At 35.7% G+C, this 16,548-nt stretch overlaps 2 protein-coding genes and 1 long non-coding RNA gene across 4 annotated transcripts; 1 reads left to right on the top strand and 2 right to left on the bottom strand.

The window, feature by feature from the left end:
• Window positions 1–32: 32 nt before the first annotated feature.
• On the bottom strand, window positions 33–8,932 carry nwk (nervous wreck). The gene is made up of 20 exons (XM_066734396.1): window positions 8,802–8,932; window positions 5,673–5,770; window positions 5,254–5,385; window positions 5,046–5,190; window positions 4,708–4,844; window positions 4,561–4,624; window positions 4,237–4,365; window positions 4,019–4,141; window positions 3,785–3,888; window positions 3,562–3,706; window positions 3,408–3,485; window positions 3,162–3,317; window positions 2,933–3,083; window positions 2,593–2,768; window positions 2,067–2,385; window positions 1,580–1,794; window positions 1,415–1,514; window positions 1,213–1,335; window positions 1,064–1,089; window positions 33–986 (listed from the first exon to the last, which is right to left on the bottom strand). Exons 1-20 carry the CDS (start codon window positions 8,820–8,822, stop codon window positions 354–356), a joined length of 3,075 nt encoding a protein of 1,024 aa, XP_066590493.1. The 5' UTR covers window positions 8,823–8,932; the 3' UTR covers window positions 33–353.
• A 733-nt stretch (window positions 8,933–9,665) lies between these two features.
• mri (mrityu) lies at window positions 9,666–13,903 on the bottom strand. 2 transcript variants are annotated; one of them, XM_066734397.1, is made up of 6 exons: window positions 13,604–13,903; window positions 13,086–13,205; window positions 11,957–12,109; window positions 11,605–11,876; window positions 11,222–11,419; window positions 9,666–10,875 (listed from the first exon to the last, which is right to left on the bottom strand). In XM_066734397.1, exons 1-6 carry the CDS (start codon window positions 13,864–13,866, stop codon window positions 10,397–10,399), a joined length of 1,485 nt encoding a protein of 494 aa, XP_066590494.1. In that variant the 5' UTR covers window positions 13,867–13,903; the 3' UTR covers window positions 9,666–10,396. The 2 variants fall into 2 exon arrangements, with proteins under 2 accessions (XP_066590494.1, XP_066590495.1); XM_066734398.1 differs by lacking the exons at window positions 13,086–13,205; window positions 13,604–13,903 and adding exons at window positions 12,404–12,520; window positions 12,590–12,614.
• Window positions 13,904–13,975: 72 nt separating this feature from the next.
• Window positions 13,976–15,438, top strand: LOC136777858 (uncharacterized). Its single transcript, XR_010823329.1, has 3 exons — window positions 13,976–14,208; window positions 14,402–14,823; window positions 15,215–15,438. It is a non-coding gene; the product is annotated as an uncharacterized lncRNA (long non-coding RNA).
• Window positions 15,439–16,548: the final 1,110 nt, after the last annotated feature.

Here is a 16,548-nt window from a genome sequence, read left to right on the forward strand (position 1 = left end):
AGAGAGAGAGATAGCGAAAGAGAAAGAGAGACTGCAAACTTTGTTTTTTCTATTATAGATATCGACAATTCTTTATTACCTCAACGACTGTACATTGACGCCTTTGTAAATCGGTTGCAAAAGTCGCAACCGCAGTTTAGTCGGGGCTCCCCAAGCTTCTCTTTAGCCCAGCAAAATGTGTACACATCAATTTAATAAAAACCAACAGCAGGTCCAATCAACGGTTAGCCTTTTTTCCCAATAACCTCAGGAGATTGCCAAAATTCTAGCAGATGCTGGAATTTGTTCGGATGATTCTTTGGAAGAGCCAGTTTGTTTAAGGCAGGATAATCATCTCCGAGGTCTAGTCATTCCTAGGCGTTTGACTCCTTCAAGTTCTGCAATATCTCCAGTTGGTCGGGTTGGAGCTCATCAGGGATACTAGCACGACCACCAACGACCACCTTTCCAGGCTCGATGTCCAACGGGCGATCCTCCAGGTCTTCGGGATCCTCAACTCCCGACGGCTCCTCGGATTTTTCGGCCTCCCGAGGCTCTTCTGGTTGTCCTGGACGAACCTCAATCACGGTACCACGTGACGGAATTGACTGCGAATTATCAGCTGTACTGGGACCGGAAGTGGAGTCGCCTTCACTTCCGGAACTACTGCTGATCGGAAACGGTGCAGAGTCTGCTGGCAAATCGTCCACGGTGGCTTTCTCTTCTTGTTCCTCTGTAACTTCCGGTACCTCTGGAACTTCAACTGTCACTTCCGGTTCCTCTGTTTCCTCCACCAAGATTGGCATATCCTTCGAGTCGTTCTCTGCAACACTTGCAGCAGTATCTTCTTCGGAATTCACCGGTTCCTCGACCTTTTCCTCCACTCCTGGAAATGGATGTTCTACATCTTCCATCGGTGTGGCTGCTGTTATTATTATCTGTGCTACTCCAAGACCGTACTCTCCATCGGATCCTCCTTTTTTCACCTTTGGTTTTGATTCATCTTTCTGTTAAGAAAAAATCCAATTTAAATTATTTGCAAATAACGTGAGAATCACAGATAAGAGATAATGTATATGTTTACCTTATCATCCTCGCTTATTACCTCCACTAAGCAGTGAGCAATTAAAGTTATGCTCACATTAATCTTAATCTTAATATTTTTACATAACTCTATCTTATTTGATAATCTTTCATTTTTACACAATTTTGCAGCCATTTGTCTTTACTCACCAACTATACCTGGAGCTTCCTCATCTTCGTCAAATTGTGAGCCATATTGACATTTCTGATCCTTGGAAAGGTTGATCATAAAATCATCCTGTTCTCCATCAGCATCTTTTCTATCTTGGATTTCTATGGTAAGAGAAATTAAAAAAAGATACATTATTATAAAATTAAATAAATCAGTAGTGTTGAAACAAAAGTTGAATACCATTCATGAGCCTTTGCGCCATCTCTTCTTCCAGGAAAAAATCTGGTACTTCCGGTGGTGTGAAAACTGGAGGAGCCGAGCTAGGGGGTGTTGTGTTATCCTGCAATCGAATATTACACAATTATAGAAAGGCATTTGCTACGAAAAAATTCTTAAGTGATTTACCATTGGTGTCATGGTAGCTCCATCTGGTCCACAAGGTTCTACAACCAAGGATGGGAATAAGCCTTTTTGACCACGAAGCTCTCCCTCCCACCATCCATCGTCAACATCATGAGGTTCCTTCTTCAGAATTTTCACCACGTCGCCTTCCAGGAAACTCAATTCCTCATCGCAAGTTGCATCATAGTCATAAAGGGCAACGCAAAACTGTTCAACTTCTACAAAGTGAATAGATACAAGAGTTTAAAAAATAAAACTTCTGTGTGTTACTTTTTAATACTAAAAAAAATTATCATATATATCCTCAGGTTTCATGTCTGGTCTACATACACAGCTTTGTTCTTTTGTATATAAAGGTTCCAAATAATACATATCTTAAGAAGTTTATCAAAATTAACGTATACCTTACAAAGCTTCCAGCTTAAGACCCAAATTGTAGATGTAAACCAGGCTTTGAAATTTGAAGAAGTGGAGAAAGACTTTAGCAAACCTCCATCGAGTCCTACATGATTCTGTACAATGGCTTGCTGTGCCTGGGCGGCTAGAAAACTAGCATCAGGATCAACGGCGTCGTGGTCGTCGATGGTGTAATCTACCGATGAGAAGGAGATTTGTTGGATGAGTCCTGGTGCCTGAGAGGAGAGACCCGAAGTTTGTTCCGGTTCCCTCTCGACATCCAGATAATTCTGTGGGACGAATCCTTCCTCTCCACGATAATTTCTGGCCCTCAACCAACCATCACCGTCACCTTCACCGACCACCTCCAGCTGTTCGCTCTCAACAATTGACAATTCGTCTGGATTTTGTGCCTGGAGACAGTAACGACTTGTCGAATTAATACCAAAGCCTTGATTGAACAATATATATAGCTCATTCTATCATCTTTGTTTAATACGAATTAAACACAGCTTTTAATTATTAATTAGTAAGACTGACAAATTAATATTATGGATTTTGTAGAATTGTTAATAAACAGAGCTGATAAAATTGACTAGGAAAGTTAGTTGATATCCTACGGTGTAAGAATAAAGGGCTGTGCATTTGTAGATTTGAGGGGCAGGTTGCGTCGTGTCTGGCGTTTGATTCAATTCGGATCGTTCGTCCTTTTCTTCGTTTTCCCAATCAACTGCGGTTGGGTCGTCCCAACCTGCCGTCAATTGCTCTATTCGCTGTTTCTCTTGTTCAAGCAGGGCTGTGAGCAAACAAGATCATGTAATTTGTGACTGGAAGAATTTTTTAAATGATAAATTATTATCTGAAAGGAAGATGGATGGTATTTGGGAGATTGAGGTGTGTAGCTTTAAACGAGAGTGAAATTTCTAAAATTAATGCAAACATTGAAAGATTATTAATTACCATCAACTTCAGCACTGTCATGCCTCTGACGTTCTTCGGTGGAATCATCATCCTGATGAGTGGCTCGAGCACTTTCTGGTCTTTCAACTGTAGTCAAGTCACTTCCGCCATCACCATCGCTGTCGTAGAAGGAATCGGACGAGGGGTGTTCCTGTGGTAAGAAAACAATAATGCAATCATTATTTTCCATTGAGGAAAATAGTCAAGAAATTATTTAATGGACAATTACCGCTGTTCCAGAAACATCAGTCCTAACGGAGAGGGAGCTAGCAGACCTGGGCATATCCTGTACACTGAGACTCTCAGCTTCCTGAAGGAACTCGTCAACACTGACTCCTCCTTGTCGAAGACACTCTATTCTTGCTTCGGCCTTCAGTTTTGCGGTCTATTAACGACAAAACCACACTCGTCTCATAATCATCGCTCAGTGGACCAATAATTGAATAATAGCTGTAATGAAAAATGGAGAACGAACCTCTGCCCGTCGTATCGTGTGTTTCAACTCATCGATTTTTGTGTCAAGGTCAGGTCCAGTAGGGTCGTTTGGATCGGTCTGCGAAATAGAATAGTGAAAGTTTTACAGAAGCTTTAAGAATTATATTGAAAAGGCACGATGAAGATTCGCTCGCCTTTTGACCAGACTCCTTGAGGGCCAGCAGGGCCTGCAACTTCCGGTTCCCTTCTCTTATACTGCTCACTTCCCTGGCGATTCTTGTCGACCAGCGACGGGCTTCCTTACCTAATGTCGTGGCTGCCGAGTGATCCGCAGTTACCCTAAAATAGTGTTAATGTCATTTAACCACCTAGTTGAACAAATGTTATTAAATTGCTATTTATTGTTTAAATATTCACCTGTCCATAGGGTCAAGGTCACAGGGTTCAAAATCATATTGTATATGTTGCTTGAGTACTGGATAATACAGACAGCAGCACTGTATATTATATTCTCTAGTAAGCTGAAAAAATGCACTTTATTACATTATAATTTTAAAGTAGCAGTAATTTTATGAAAAATATCTGTAATTTTTTGTTTAACAAAAAATCTGTATAGTCGAATGTCATCGAGCACTGGTCTTAGCGGATTACCTGTTGAGCTTGATCTCGGATTTTTCCAAAACTGTTTTGGGTGGCGAGGCAAGTTAAAAGTTCTGTACGACCCATGAGCGTTAAATACTCAGCTACTTTATCGTATACTCCTTGCTCCAAGTACTGTTTTCATCAAAGAGAATACGAAGGTGTAAAAATAGTTATACTCTTTGGAGATTTTAGAGTTTTTCTCTTAAGTTTATTCTCGCTATACTCACCTGCATAGTATGTTGTAAATCAACTACGAAATATCTATTTTGATGGGCATTGGCAGCTGCGAGGCTAAGTAAATAATCGTTGCGGGCTCCCGTTGATTTTTCTTCCAGAGCGTCTCGTTTTGAGCTCACCTAAGAATTTTATCAATTGATTAATATAGAGCAAACAATATAATTTGCATTAATTAATTATTTCCTGTTAGTCATTAATCTCATTAGGGATATACAATATTATATTTTAGTATAACTTTTTTATTGAAATTAATTATAAAGAATCAGTGATCTTATATCAGTTGTTATATTGTCAAATTAATTAAAAATTTGTACCTTAGCACTGTTTTTCTGTAAAGACGTTATTGACTGGAAGAAAGATCCTTTCTTTTTCTTCAATCTAAAAGCAAAATTCAGATATGATTTATTATGAATAATAAGAATAATTGTTGTTTTTATGTAATATGTTAAATTGATGCTAACTTCTCTTCTATGTCCTTCGCTTTATCACGGACATCATGGGCACTGTGCTCCTCATCAAAGTACAATTTTTTAGTTTTATCGACATCTTGAACGCAGGTCTGCAGCTCCTTTTGTACTATGAGTAATTGGTCGATGGCCTGAAAAAAGTTTGAAAATAATCTTATATTATCTCGATGGACAATTTATTGTCATATCAGGAGTAACTTGAAAATAATTATTTATTTAATAATAATAATTAAAAAAAGAGAATTAAAATTAGAAAAAATTTCCAGAACTAAAGAATAATTTGAAGCTGACCTTTCGTATATTTTTAAATTGGTAATCAAGTGTTGGAATACCTTTTTAGATATTTGCACTTTGTGCATCTTCAAAACTTTCGCATCGTCGGCAATCTGTTGTTGGAAAACCTCGACTGCTGCCAAACGTGCCCTCGCCAATTTTTCATTCTCCTCCAATACTGTCCTCCACACATTCCACATGTTCCTGGAGGAATAAATCTTACGTTTGTACAATATAAAAAATTTTTATTATATAAAAGTTTTATACCATTTCTCTCCGGCACCCTCTATCTTTATATCCGGGATATTTGGAATTTTCTTGTTCAAGTAGGCGGACGATATCTTGAGTAGTGCCTCGGAATAAGATTTCTCGATCGCCGATTTTTTAATTGTAAAATTACTATAAAAATAAAATGGTTTAATAATTCATACGCCAAAAAACTCTGCGAGTATACATAAACGTTGCTTCTATTTAAATCTTTACTTATCCAAGAGATTTTATTTCTCATAGAGTATTTTTGAAAAATGGAATCATCTAAGGATGCATTGAATAAATTTTATCGAATGATAATAAAATTGCAGGTAAATCGAGGTAAATATTCATGGTGAAAAGTTTAACCTTAAAGTTCTTGACAAAGGTTGCCAAGAGCTTTTAGATAATCCACTTTACGTAAGATGGATACTCACCGTATGTCTTCGAGAAGGTCGCATTCATGTTGATTTTTAGCTTGTAGCTTGGCTGCTTGTTCCGCGTGTACATTTTTAAGAAATTTTGCAAAATTTCCCTGAAAAAAGAAAATCATTGATTTTCTTAACAGTCACGGAGTTTTTAATAAAAATGATGTATGTGTTTATATTAAAGATTTTTAATGGATGGGGGGGGGGGTGTATATAGCAGCTGAGTTCACATACTATTTGATAAGAGCACTCAGGTATTTTATATTTCGTTTAATTTAATAACAAGTTAAATACTTGAAATTAACTAGGAGAAAATAATATTTACATAATGAGCAGCTATGATTATTAAAGTAAAGTATGGAAAATTGCTTTAAAGTTTCATTAAACATGATGGTAGAAAGTTTGTTAGTGAATAAAAACTGTATATTATGTTCTTATTTTTTTTTGTTTTATAATAAACTTGATTTTAATTAGAGCTTCTGAAAATCGAATGAAATTTAAACTTAAATTTGATGTTATTAAACAAATATATAATAGAGGGCAAAATTTTAATAAAAATGATAGCTCGAATAATTTTATGATGCACACGAGAATAAATAGTTTGTCATCAAGAAGAGAATTGGGCCAAGTGGCTTATTATGTTTTAAGAATCGATGTCGATGATGAATCGGAGGAGTCTTTGATCGGGGGATTTTAATAACGTGCGGGATGGATGCTGAGTGCGTTGGAGTGGTGATGGATTTTGGGGTGGTTGTTGAATCGCATAGGGTCTAGGATCTTACATAACTGAACGAGCGCATTAGACTAGTAAAAAAATACGAGGCAAACTGAATCGTAACGAATTGAAGCAGCAATATGGGCCGAGTTCTGGGCCAACACCTTTATCGCCAGAAACATTTGATAGGCCAAAGTGGGTTAGGAGGGTTAGGAGGCTCGTGTACACAAAAAGGAACACGAGCCTGGACTAACCTCCAGTAACTACCATTTAATTTTCAATTTTCGGAGAAGACCTACTCATATTATTGAGACACTGACCTATTTCCACCAATTATCAGCTTTTTTCATTGAAAGCACAATCGAGGATACACAAAAATCTACCGTATCTCAGTCATATCTAAAACTCTTCGAAAAGATTCTTACAGGTTTAAACACTGATTCAGCTTTGTTAATTTTTAATTTCTATCGAAACAAAAATACTCCTGAGGATACGCACAAGTTGTCGTAACTCATTCGTCTTCAAAAATATTCGAAAAGTTGATACAAAATTTGAAGAACTTTCATATATGGCGTGTCAACATTGATTTATTTTTACCACAATCGCCATTAACTTAGTAATATCGAGATCTGTCGTAGTTCGCTTAATTAATTTCCATAAAGTCTCAGAACTGTTTAATAGATATTACTAGAATTCTTATAAAATTGCAGGAATTTTTCAACTTAGAGCACTATATAATTCACTCTCATAAACTTTTATCAACATGTATTCGATTGTCCAGAAAATCTTCAAAGTGGCAATCGTGAAAAAGTCGTCATACGAAAGTCCCAAGAGTTGTTTTATCATTAGGGGAAGATGAAGGGACAAGTTTTTGACGAAAAAACAACATGGGGGAAAGTGAAAAAGATAAACAGATCAATATAAAATCGAGGGCGATAATTTATTTAATGATGAAAGGTAAACGAGTAATTAGAGATTTTTAGACGATTGGACGAATCTTGAGGAACGAAGGCAAAAACTATAATTTCGCGTGGTGAAAAGTGAAGGGAAAGCTAGGGCGCTTGAATTAGGTCAGGAGAGGCGATCGTTGTACGGATTGACCAACCGGAAGTCACGCAGGAGTTTCGGGCGACACGTGATCTACGCAAACACAAACAAAAATAGAAGAATGAACGAAACACTAGCGTTATCTCATCAAAACAAAAGAGATAACATTTTAATCATCCAAATTATTGTCATTTTCAACGAAAACTTTCATTCGGAAAAATTACAGAATTTAATTAATTGCAATAAAGGGTTTGAAAGAAAAATCTTGCTTCAACTATAAAAGTTTCTGAAACTTCTTTTTCATCCAAGTTGTGGAAAATCATGGTGAGATTTTCATTGATGAAAATCAGGAAAAGCAATTTGACCTGTGAATGGTTGAAACGTGGATGAAAACTGGGCTCTTTTAAGCGTGAGAAATTCTCGTGCAGTGGCGGACGTTCAAGCGTGCATTGATTTTCTCATTCAGTGAAGTTGTCGGGGCGCTTTCGCTCGATTTTCGCGCGAGACATCAGAAATCGATAGTAGCCCAAGCAGGAGAGACCTGCCTTCTCCACGAAAATCTCGCAAATCTCCCAAATCATTCAAGAATCACACGAAAAAACCCTCCTGTAATCGATTTCCACAAAAACTTTTATGATTTCGCTTCCGACAAGTTCGGAGGGCTCGGATTACATTATTTTAGGAATGGACTGGCCTGAAAAACGTCTTTTATGGAAAACGCGAGACTCCTTGAAGAAATTAAGAAGAGAGAACTCGACGAACATCAAGGGAAATCATCATTAAGCAAGAAAATCCAAGGCCTCGCTAATGACTTCTGTTATGACGATTTTCATCCAAATCCTCGAGACTCCAAAATGGAAAAGTACAAGAATCACCAACTTACACTGCACAAACGTACAAATCGTCATGAAAAAAGAGAAAAATCATCGATGCGTCATTGAAGCGTAAGACAGAAAACTGTAAAAACATCACAAAAATCATCATTGGTGTGCACAAATACTGAGTGCACGCGAGTAATGGATAAAATTAGAGCACAAAATCAACACGTTTCCTAGAAGTCATTAAAATGACGAAATTTTCCAAAGAGAGATTCATGATGGAAGAAAACTGCACGTTGCTGTAGAGGCTGAGGGCTCTTGGGGTAGAAATATTTTTAAAGAGAAATAAAAAGATCATCGATGGTTGATTGATCTAGGAAGCGAAAGATCATCGAAAGTGAAACTAGCGAGTGGTGCGGGAGGGGGGTAGCGGAGGGGGTGTGGGAAAGACACGTGTCGTAAAATTTGAGGGGTAAAAGTTGGAGGAAGAAAGGTCATAAGGGAAAGGGGGGGGGGGGTGAGGGGATGACGATGACGAGAGGAGGAAGATGATCTTACTTTTCTCGGCGGAGGTTGCATAGTGACGAATGCCCGTCACCTGGCAGCCCGCAGGAAGCTGTCTGGAGTGCCGGTGGATGGTTTGATGCGTCGGCAGAGCTGGTGAACGCCCACCCTCGCCGCTCGCGAACCCAAACGCTACTGATCCGCTGCTTTCGGCTAGGGACGCTATTTATTGATCGCATCAGCGCCTGCGTTCCTTCAGCGCGCGGATAACGTTCGAAAATCCCCAACCACCCACACACGCCCGTCGCCCACCCCTTCGACCAACCCTCTCACCCTTCTTCAGTCATAGCACCCGACGACAAACCTACCTCACTTGGTCAATGCTCCACTTACTACCCTTCCTTTCTACCCCCTTAACTAACCATCCCACCCCCCCCCCCCCTCTCCTTGCCTTGACCATTAGATTTTTCATCCTCACATTCGTATACATCAGAAATCCACAGAATTAAATAAAATTAACATTCTCTCTCATCCTCCACATTCGTGATATCCTTTCAATATAGCATATGTATATATTGATATTTTGCTGGCGTTATCAGATCTGAGACTGAAAGTAGCACTTCATAGTTCATGGGAGAGATTCGCTTGCAACCTAGTTAGATTCCAGTACTTTCCCTCCTTATAGCATAATATAATTTACTTCGACCAATAGATGATCGTTATAGATGCGATAAAAAATTTGGTTGTTAATAAATTATTCGAGTTGATAATTTATTTTTGCTTGGTTTTAGTTTCCTTGACATTATTTTATCTAGTTTAGTTGCGACTAAATGTAGCATATAAACAGTGCCGATGAGGAGGGAGAGTGGGGTTGAGAAATAAATACAGCTCTTTAAGAAAAAAGTATTGTAATTTTTATTAATAGTATAAAATTGGAGGGGAATAATCATAGAAAATCTTGGTTGAAGGAACATTTGAAAAAGTTGTCAAAATAAAAAATAGTAGGAAAGGGGAACGAGGGTTGGGGACAAAAGATATAGAAAACTAAGGTGAGATGTTTAAAATATTAAAAGAGATGGAAGAGAGGGAGGTATCACAATGTGCTAAGGAAATAATATTAGTTCAACAATGATTTGTAAAACTGACATATAGAGAGTTTGTAAATGTGTAGAAATTGAACTGAAAGAACGGTTCAACGTTTGGACCTATTCCAGTGTCGCGGAGGAATCGTCAGATAAGTTTAGGTACCTTCAATATCAACCCCGAAGCTTTAATTCATTCATGTAAATACTTGAATTATTACAGTTGCTCTACTCGTTTTTACATTCATAATCTTTAGAACTTTTCGATTCTGCCCGCAAAGTTCTCGAATCTTTTGATAAAACTGCCTCTAGCTGCTGTGCCAGTTCAGTTAATTCCAGAAGCCCTTCCTTCGCTATTTCAGCCACTTCCATCGAGTAGTGTTCGTTTCCGGAAGTAGTTACCGGTGAAGAACCAAGAGAATTCTCCGTTTTAGGATTCGTCATGGTTGTTGTCACTCTGGGAGACATACACTTGTGTTTTATCGGTATTCCTAAGGAAGTTTCCGGTTTTATTGAGAAATTCGTCGGTCCTAGAGTGAACGAGACCAGCAGAGAGTCAGGCATGGCTCATGGGTCGTCAGCAGTTAGAAGGGGTAATGCGACTAGATCTGATTCAGCGAGAAGTCCGATTGCACCTTCCTGATCTGCGTCTGGGCCACCCGGTAATACAGCTTCCGGTTGTGAAACTGGCTCAGCGTTCTGCAGGAATGCAATAGAGTTTATTGGGTTTCCTCCAGCATCGAGGACAGGATCAGCCGTAGCTTCAGCCAAGTTCGTCACGGACTTCGACTTGACACACTGGAAATCGACGTGACGGCTCTTCGCTTCTTCTTTCTCCCACGACATGTGAATGAACGGTCTCTGCACGTAGTTGTAAATGACCTCGGCGCGACCTCCAGCACGCTTCTTCACCTTTTCCTTATACGTTGGGTAGCCCTCTATTCCTAATCTTATCTTCTTCAATCCCCTTTCCTTCATTACCTGCTTAGCCACATCTCGGTTCTCTATATACTTGAAGAATCGGTACATTGCCGTACTATTCACAGCTGTCAAACATAGAAAATCTCGTTATTCACTTAATTACATTTTATAATATAATTTAGAATTTATTATTGTAATTAATGGTAAAACAAAAAATATCGAATTCGATCTTGTTTAAATTGCTTATTGATTTCAAAGAGCTAAAATTATTTTTCTTTTTTAATTAAATTATGAATGACTCTGGTTAATTATAATGTAAATTCTGCAACACGCGTTGCTCAGAAAAGAAAGTGAGACTAACGAGCTAAAAGTGCTTCAAAGGTTGATTGAGAATAATTATTAATTGTTTACTCAATAATATTTCATGCCGGAAATAGATTTTCTTGAAGGTTCTTCATATATTTTACTTACTTTGAGAATACTCTTCTCCCATTTGGGGTGGATACTCTTCATCCCAGTCGACCACGTCGTCCTCCAGCAAAACTACAATGTGACATTCGCGATCTCCTCTCCTGGCGCTATTCACCATCAGTGGCAAAATTAAATCCTCCAGGAAGACCTCGAACTGGCAACGAGCCCCTTCATTGGACAATTCATGTAATAATCCTCCTGCAATTTATTGACGAGTTCTATTAATAATTCAAAGTGATCTTTATTTATTCTTCACGCGTCCTATTTTTATTTTAGTAAAAAGATGGTTTAAAGTGAAGGTATTGATTTCATATTATTTTAATCCAATGACCTTACAGGAAGAAATAAACTTCATAACATGTGCAAGAAGTGGGAATGCTTACTCAGATTTTGACATTTCACGGTATTGGCGTCGAATGGAACGAGAAGGTAGTCGCAAGCCTCTCGTAACTCCTGAACTGTGACTGTTGGGGGACACCTAATCACTCCACCCTTGTAATATTCTAGAATTGCCCTAAATACCATTGCTGACAAACCCTCTGCCACTTCGTATTCGCCACGTTCATTAGGCTGAGCATATTCCATTCCTGAACAGAACATTCTCCCCAGCATTGTATTAGGATGTGCAGTGAATAAAGCTGGATCGACTATAAACCTGATGAAAATATATCAATTATTACCTTTTCAAGTAAATTTTGGCAATTGGTTTAATTTATTTTGTTCTTAAAATCATACCTGGTATTATCAACAATTAGAGTGATGCGTTCATCACTTCCCTGTTGGCTATTTATTCCAGTGGTGGATCCTGAAGCTGGCACGTGTCTTTGAGGAGTTGCATCCCTATTTGGTGTATGCTGATTTTTCCCTACACCAAACTCTGGCCTGGGCCTATATCAAAATTATACTAATATATCACTTTTCGGAAAAGGATTATTTTAGAAGGACAAACTTATGATGAGTGTGCCTAATGTAAATATGAGCGATTGTGTAGATTGAAGAAACCTACCTTATAAAATTTGTAGCCTTTGATCTTGTTTTTGAATATCAAGGGAGAATCAACCAAATATTGAATTACTTTTTCATAAATATAATTGCAATAAGCAATTTTAAATAATATAAACATTTTTAGGAAAAATATATAACCACACTCCTGAGGTTGTTTCCGATTCTAATATGATTTACCTGTTTTGTCGATTCATATTTGAATTCTGTCTGCCTGAACTGAAGGAATGACAGTGTCTCTCATTGCTTCCATCCCTCTGTACCAGACAAGATTTTGGTTTGGATGAGCCACCACAACTACATGCAAAACAACCACATGTCCTTACTAATTCTTTCTAACGACAACAGGCATTATTTAAGCTTTACCTGCTGATAACTAATCTTGGATATAGTAATTACAAATCAACTAAAACATTTCATGATATTAGTGTACTTTGTGTTGAATTATGGCATAAATTTAATGCTATGTTTATTGTGAATTTTTTGTGAATTATCTACAATGATAATGTTTGTTGATTTAAATAACTAAAAATTTACTCAATTACTTAGTATATTAAAATGTATGCTATCGATTAATCGGCAAAATTTGCTAATTAATTCAGATAAATAACATGCGAATAATAAATTTCATCATATCAAGGATCTAATTGCATGCTACAATAAACATTAAATTAAAAAACTTTTAAATCATTAATTTACTATCTAAAGTAAAAATATTAATCTTATTAATATTAAAATTTAGGCACATTATTAATCAAATTTGAAGAAAATATTTTATTTTTTTATTTCAAATAAAAAGTATACATCAAAATAGAGAAAAACTCTGCCTGAAGTAATGAATAGTCTGGCGAATAAACATTACCCTAATCTGTTTTTGTAAATCCTAGCATAAAGCCTACAACGTGAACGTCCCTCTGTCTCTTTGTAATCAGTTTCAGTGTCACTGCTGCTATCTTGAATATAATTGATCATATTGAGCCAGCTGAAAACACAAAGAACCCCATTGCATAAATTCAATCTCCCACAAATTTCGTAACTACTTAGAATGGAAAGATAAAAATCAAAAGTATGAAATTAAATATATTTAGGACGTAATATTAAATTATATTAAAATTTATTTCAACCTGACATAGTACTTCTCAGAAACCACATCACAAAATGAATTAGTTTATTTTTACACGAATAATAAGATTAATCAAAAACAACATGACGAAACAAGTTTACCCGTATGGTATGTCAAGTTCTTGTGAAAATAACACTAAAATTTTCTAGGGTTTCTCAATATACGTTAATAAAAAGAGGAAATTGCAAGAAGAGAATGGGGAATCGTGGAAAAGTCTTTTCATTTGAAAAAGAGCGGAGGGGGCTTTTAATACTAACGATTTGGAGATGGATAGATAGAAGCCGACTTTTTTCAATATCCACTTGGCTGAAGTGCAAACGTGCAAATTGCAGGAATCAAAGTTAACCTGAATTCTTCTTTTAATGGAAACTTGCATACCAAAATGTCCCAACAATACAACCACACTGAGACAGGATTGTGAATTTGTGATGGTTGTTGAGTGCAGCAGCTGAGCTGCGGAGCAGTCGCCACTCTTGTCACAGATCCAGTAGTAGAAGTAGTAGGATGTATATATGTACATTCATATTAACACAAGCACAAAAATGCATTCACCCACCTCATTGCTCTGGCCTTCATCGATTCTGCTCCTGGGGAAAATGTCGGGCGAAAGTATCGGGTCGGCGACAATTTTGCGAAAAAATTTTGTCAGTTTTATTCCTAGGGTTGGTAACGGTTAAACTCTAGGGTTTTACAAGTGCCATCTGTAAGAAGAAATCGCAATTACTGACGTGTTTTTTAAATGTGTGTGTTATGTTTACTTTCAATGTCAAAATGACAGGAGTAGAGGTTAAATCTTGAATTTTATAATTAAAGCGTCAAAATTTTTAAATTATAATATACATTTATAATCAACGTTATTCGTGTAAGTATTGTAAAGAAGCATAAATTTATTTTTTTTAAATTACGCTGATTAATGGTTCATTTAACTTTTAATTTAACATTTGCAAATTTCGTTAAGCTGTAACAGTCCTTTCAACTTAATTCATTCTTAATAATAATACGTTATCAATAGGCAAGTAAAATGAATCATCTTTACTATGTATTTTGTTAAATAGGTGGAGTTGTAGCTGATAAAAATGTCAAAGTGTCTCCCAGTTTACTATTTTAATTATTATGAACATGGACATAGCTATATTTCCTATTACGAAGTGGACATAAACAGTTATCAGATAAGTTTGAATTATAACAATTGATTTCTATTATTAATAACTTAAGTAATAAATGCTTTGTGAAATTTTCCTCTTGTTATAGGTAAAACGATACAATGTCGAATGGCTATAACTGAACTACCCAAGTATTCAACCTATATTAAAATATATGCACCCATTGAGAAGGATTATGTAATTCTATTAATTGTCGATTACATTATGGCAAGGCTAAGTTTAATAACAGATTGATCAACGCTACAACATAAATCAAGAAGCTTATAATTTAATATATATTAGATACTATTACCAGGATGCAGATACCATTTGCTGTAGGTAAACTTTCATATCTCATGTAAATTCACTGTATTTTTTAAAACAATTTATAACATAATTTTTTCTCACTTGGTTAATGGAAAAATCCTTGCTACATTTTTAAAAATTGAACTAAGATAATTTTCTATTACAACACAGTAGAATATACAATAATAACATTAATATAATTTTAAAAGTAAGTAAAGTACATAGACTTCAACTAGTGCTCTTCAATAATTTAAGCTATATTGTTTTCTAAAGTCAGTGTCAAATACCTGTCAGGCTATGCACATTTCAAAGTAGCTTAATATTTTAATTGGTCGAAACTGAATATCTATGCACTCTGCTTTAAAGACATTATCCGCTAACATTTAAATGTAATTAATGTATTAATTCATTTCTTTACAGGAGGTGAGCTTTTTGTGAAGAAGCTTATAATTTTGTCGTTTATGTAAATAGAAGAAACAAAATACAAATAGAATCCAGAGAAAGATTATGCCAATCAATGAAATAGGCTGTGCTGAGATGAACTGTTAATTTTTATTTTGAAGAAGCACATTACATATTATTATCAATTCTAAATGTGAAGCATTCATTATTTTTTAAATATTTCCTTTTCAAAGAAATTAATTTACTTATTATATCATCATTATTATTAACATTAATAGTTATTGTTGGTAGATTATTTTGTATACAATGGTTTCTTTGAATTACTTTTATTTCTTTCACATACTTGCACATATTTTCTTTTTCTTGTTCTTCCAACGCTTTCATTTCGCTAAAGTTATGAAATAAATTAAGGATATCATTTTCTATGTTGTTATTATTAGTTGCTTCAATAAGGTGTAATTCTTTGTAAAATTTTGAGATTTCCTTTGATCGTTCTACTGATAATTTTTTTTTCTCTCTGGTTTGGTATATCATCGTTTGCATTTTTTCTTTTACATGTTTTGCTTCGTTTGCAACCTTTCGAAGTGTATCTGCAAGAATTATGTTCCTATATTAACATATAAAAAATATTTTAAATTACCTGAAAAATGTTTCAATATCATTTAAATTATGAATATAATAATTGATAAATAAAGAGAAAAATCAAAACTATTATTGCATTAAATCAATCCTATGACATTTTATATATGTATAGAATTAGATATTTAATGCTCGTGCTATATATACATATTGTTAATTTAGTGTTGACTTAGAATGCCTGTATAAAAAAAGAAAACTTACGGAAAAATAAATTGAAATTTGGGTGTTTTCCTAAACTTCTATTTAAAGTTCGGTGATAACTTTCTATATAATTGTTTGTGCGGTCAGTTTGATGAAATACAGAGAATTGTTCTGCTCCTATTTTATTTAGCCACTGTCTTTCGTAGTACATAAAAAATATACGAAAGAAATCTCCGAACTCTTCTATTGCTTTCTTTTTAATAATTTCATATACTTGTGTTATGTGATAATGGGGTAACAATGCTAAATAAATTAACTGCTTTAATACCATATAGCGTTCAGGACAATTCAATCTATTGTTTTCTTTACTAATTATTTTCAACTTTTGGGCATTCTTTATAATTGCCTAAAAGAAATTTATAACGTTAATTATTTTATTAGTCGTATTTAGCACATTATGCTTTAGATAAAAATATGTTAATACCAGCTTACTTGGGAATAATGGAAATAGCAAAAATTACATCTTATGTTTGAAAATATTATTTTCAGTGAATTCGAAATAGCTACCTCAT

This window comes from Prorops nasuta, unplaced genomic scaffold, assembly GCF_024137725.1.
Source record: "Prorops nasuta isolate Cenicafe-Biocafe unplaced genomic scaffold, Cenicafe_Pnas_1.2 PNAS00012, whole genome shotgun sequence".
Taxonomy (NCBI): Eukaryota; Metazoa; Arthropoda; class Insecta; order Hymenoptera; family Bethylidae; genus Prorops; species Prorops nasuta.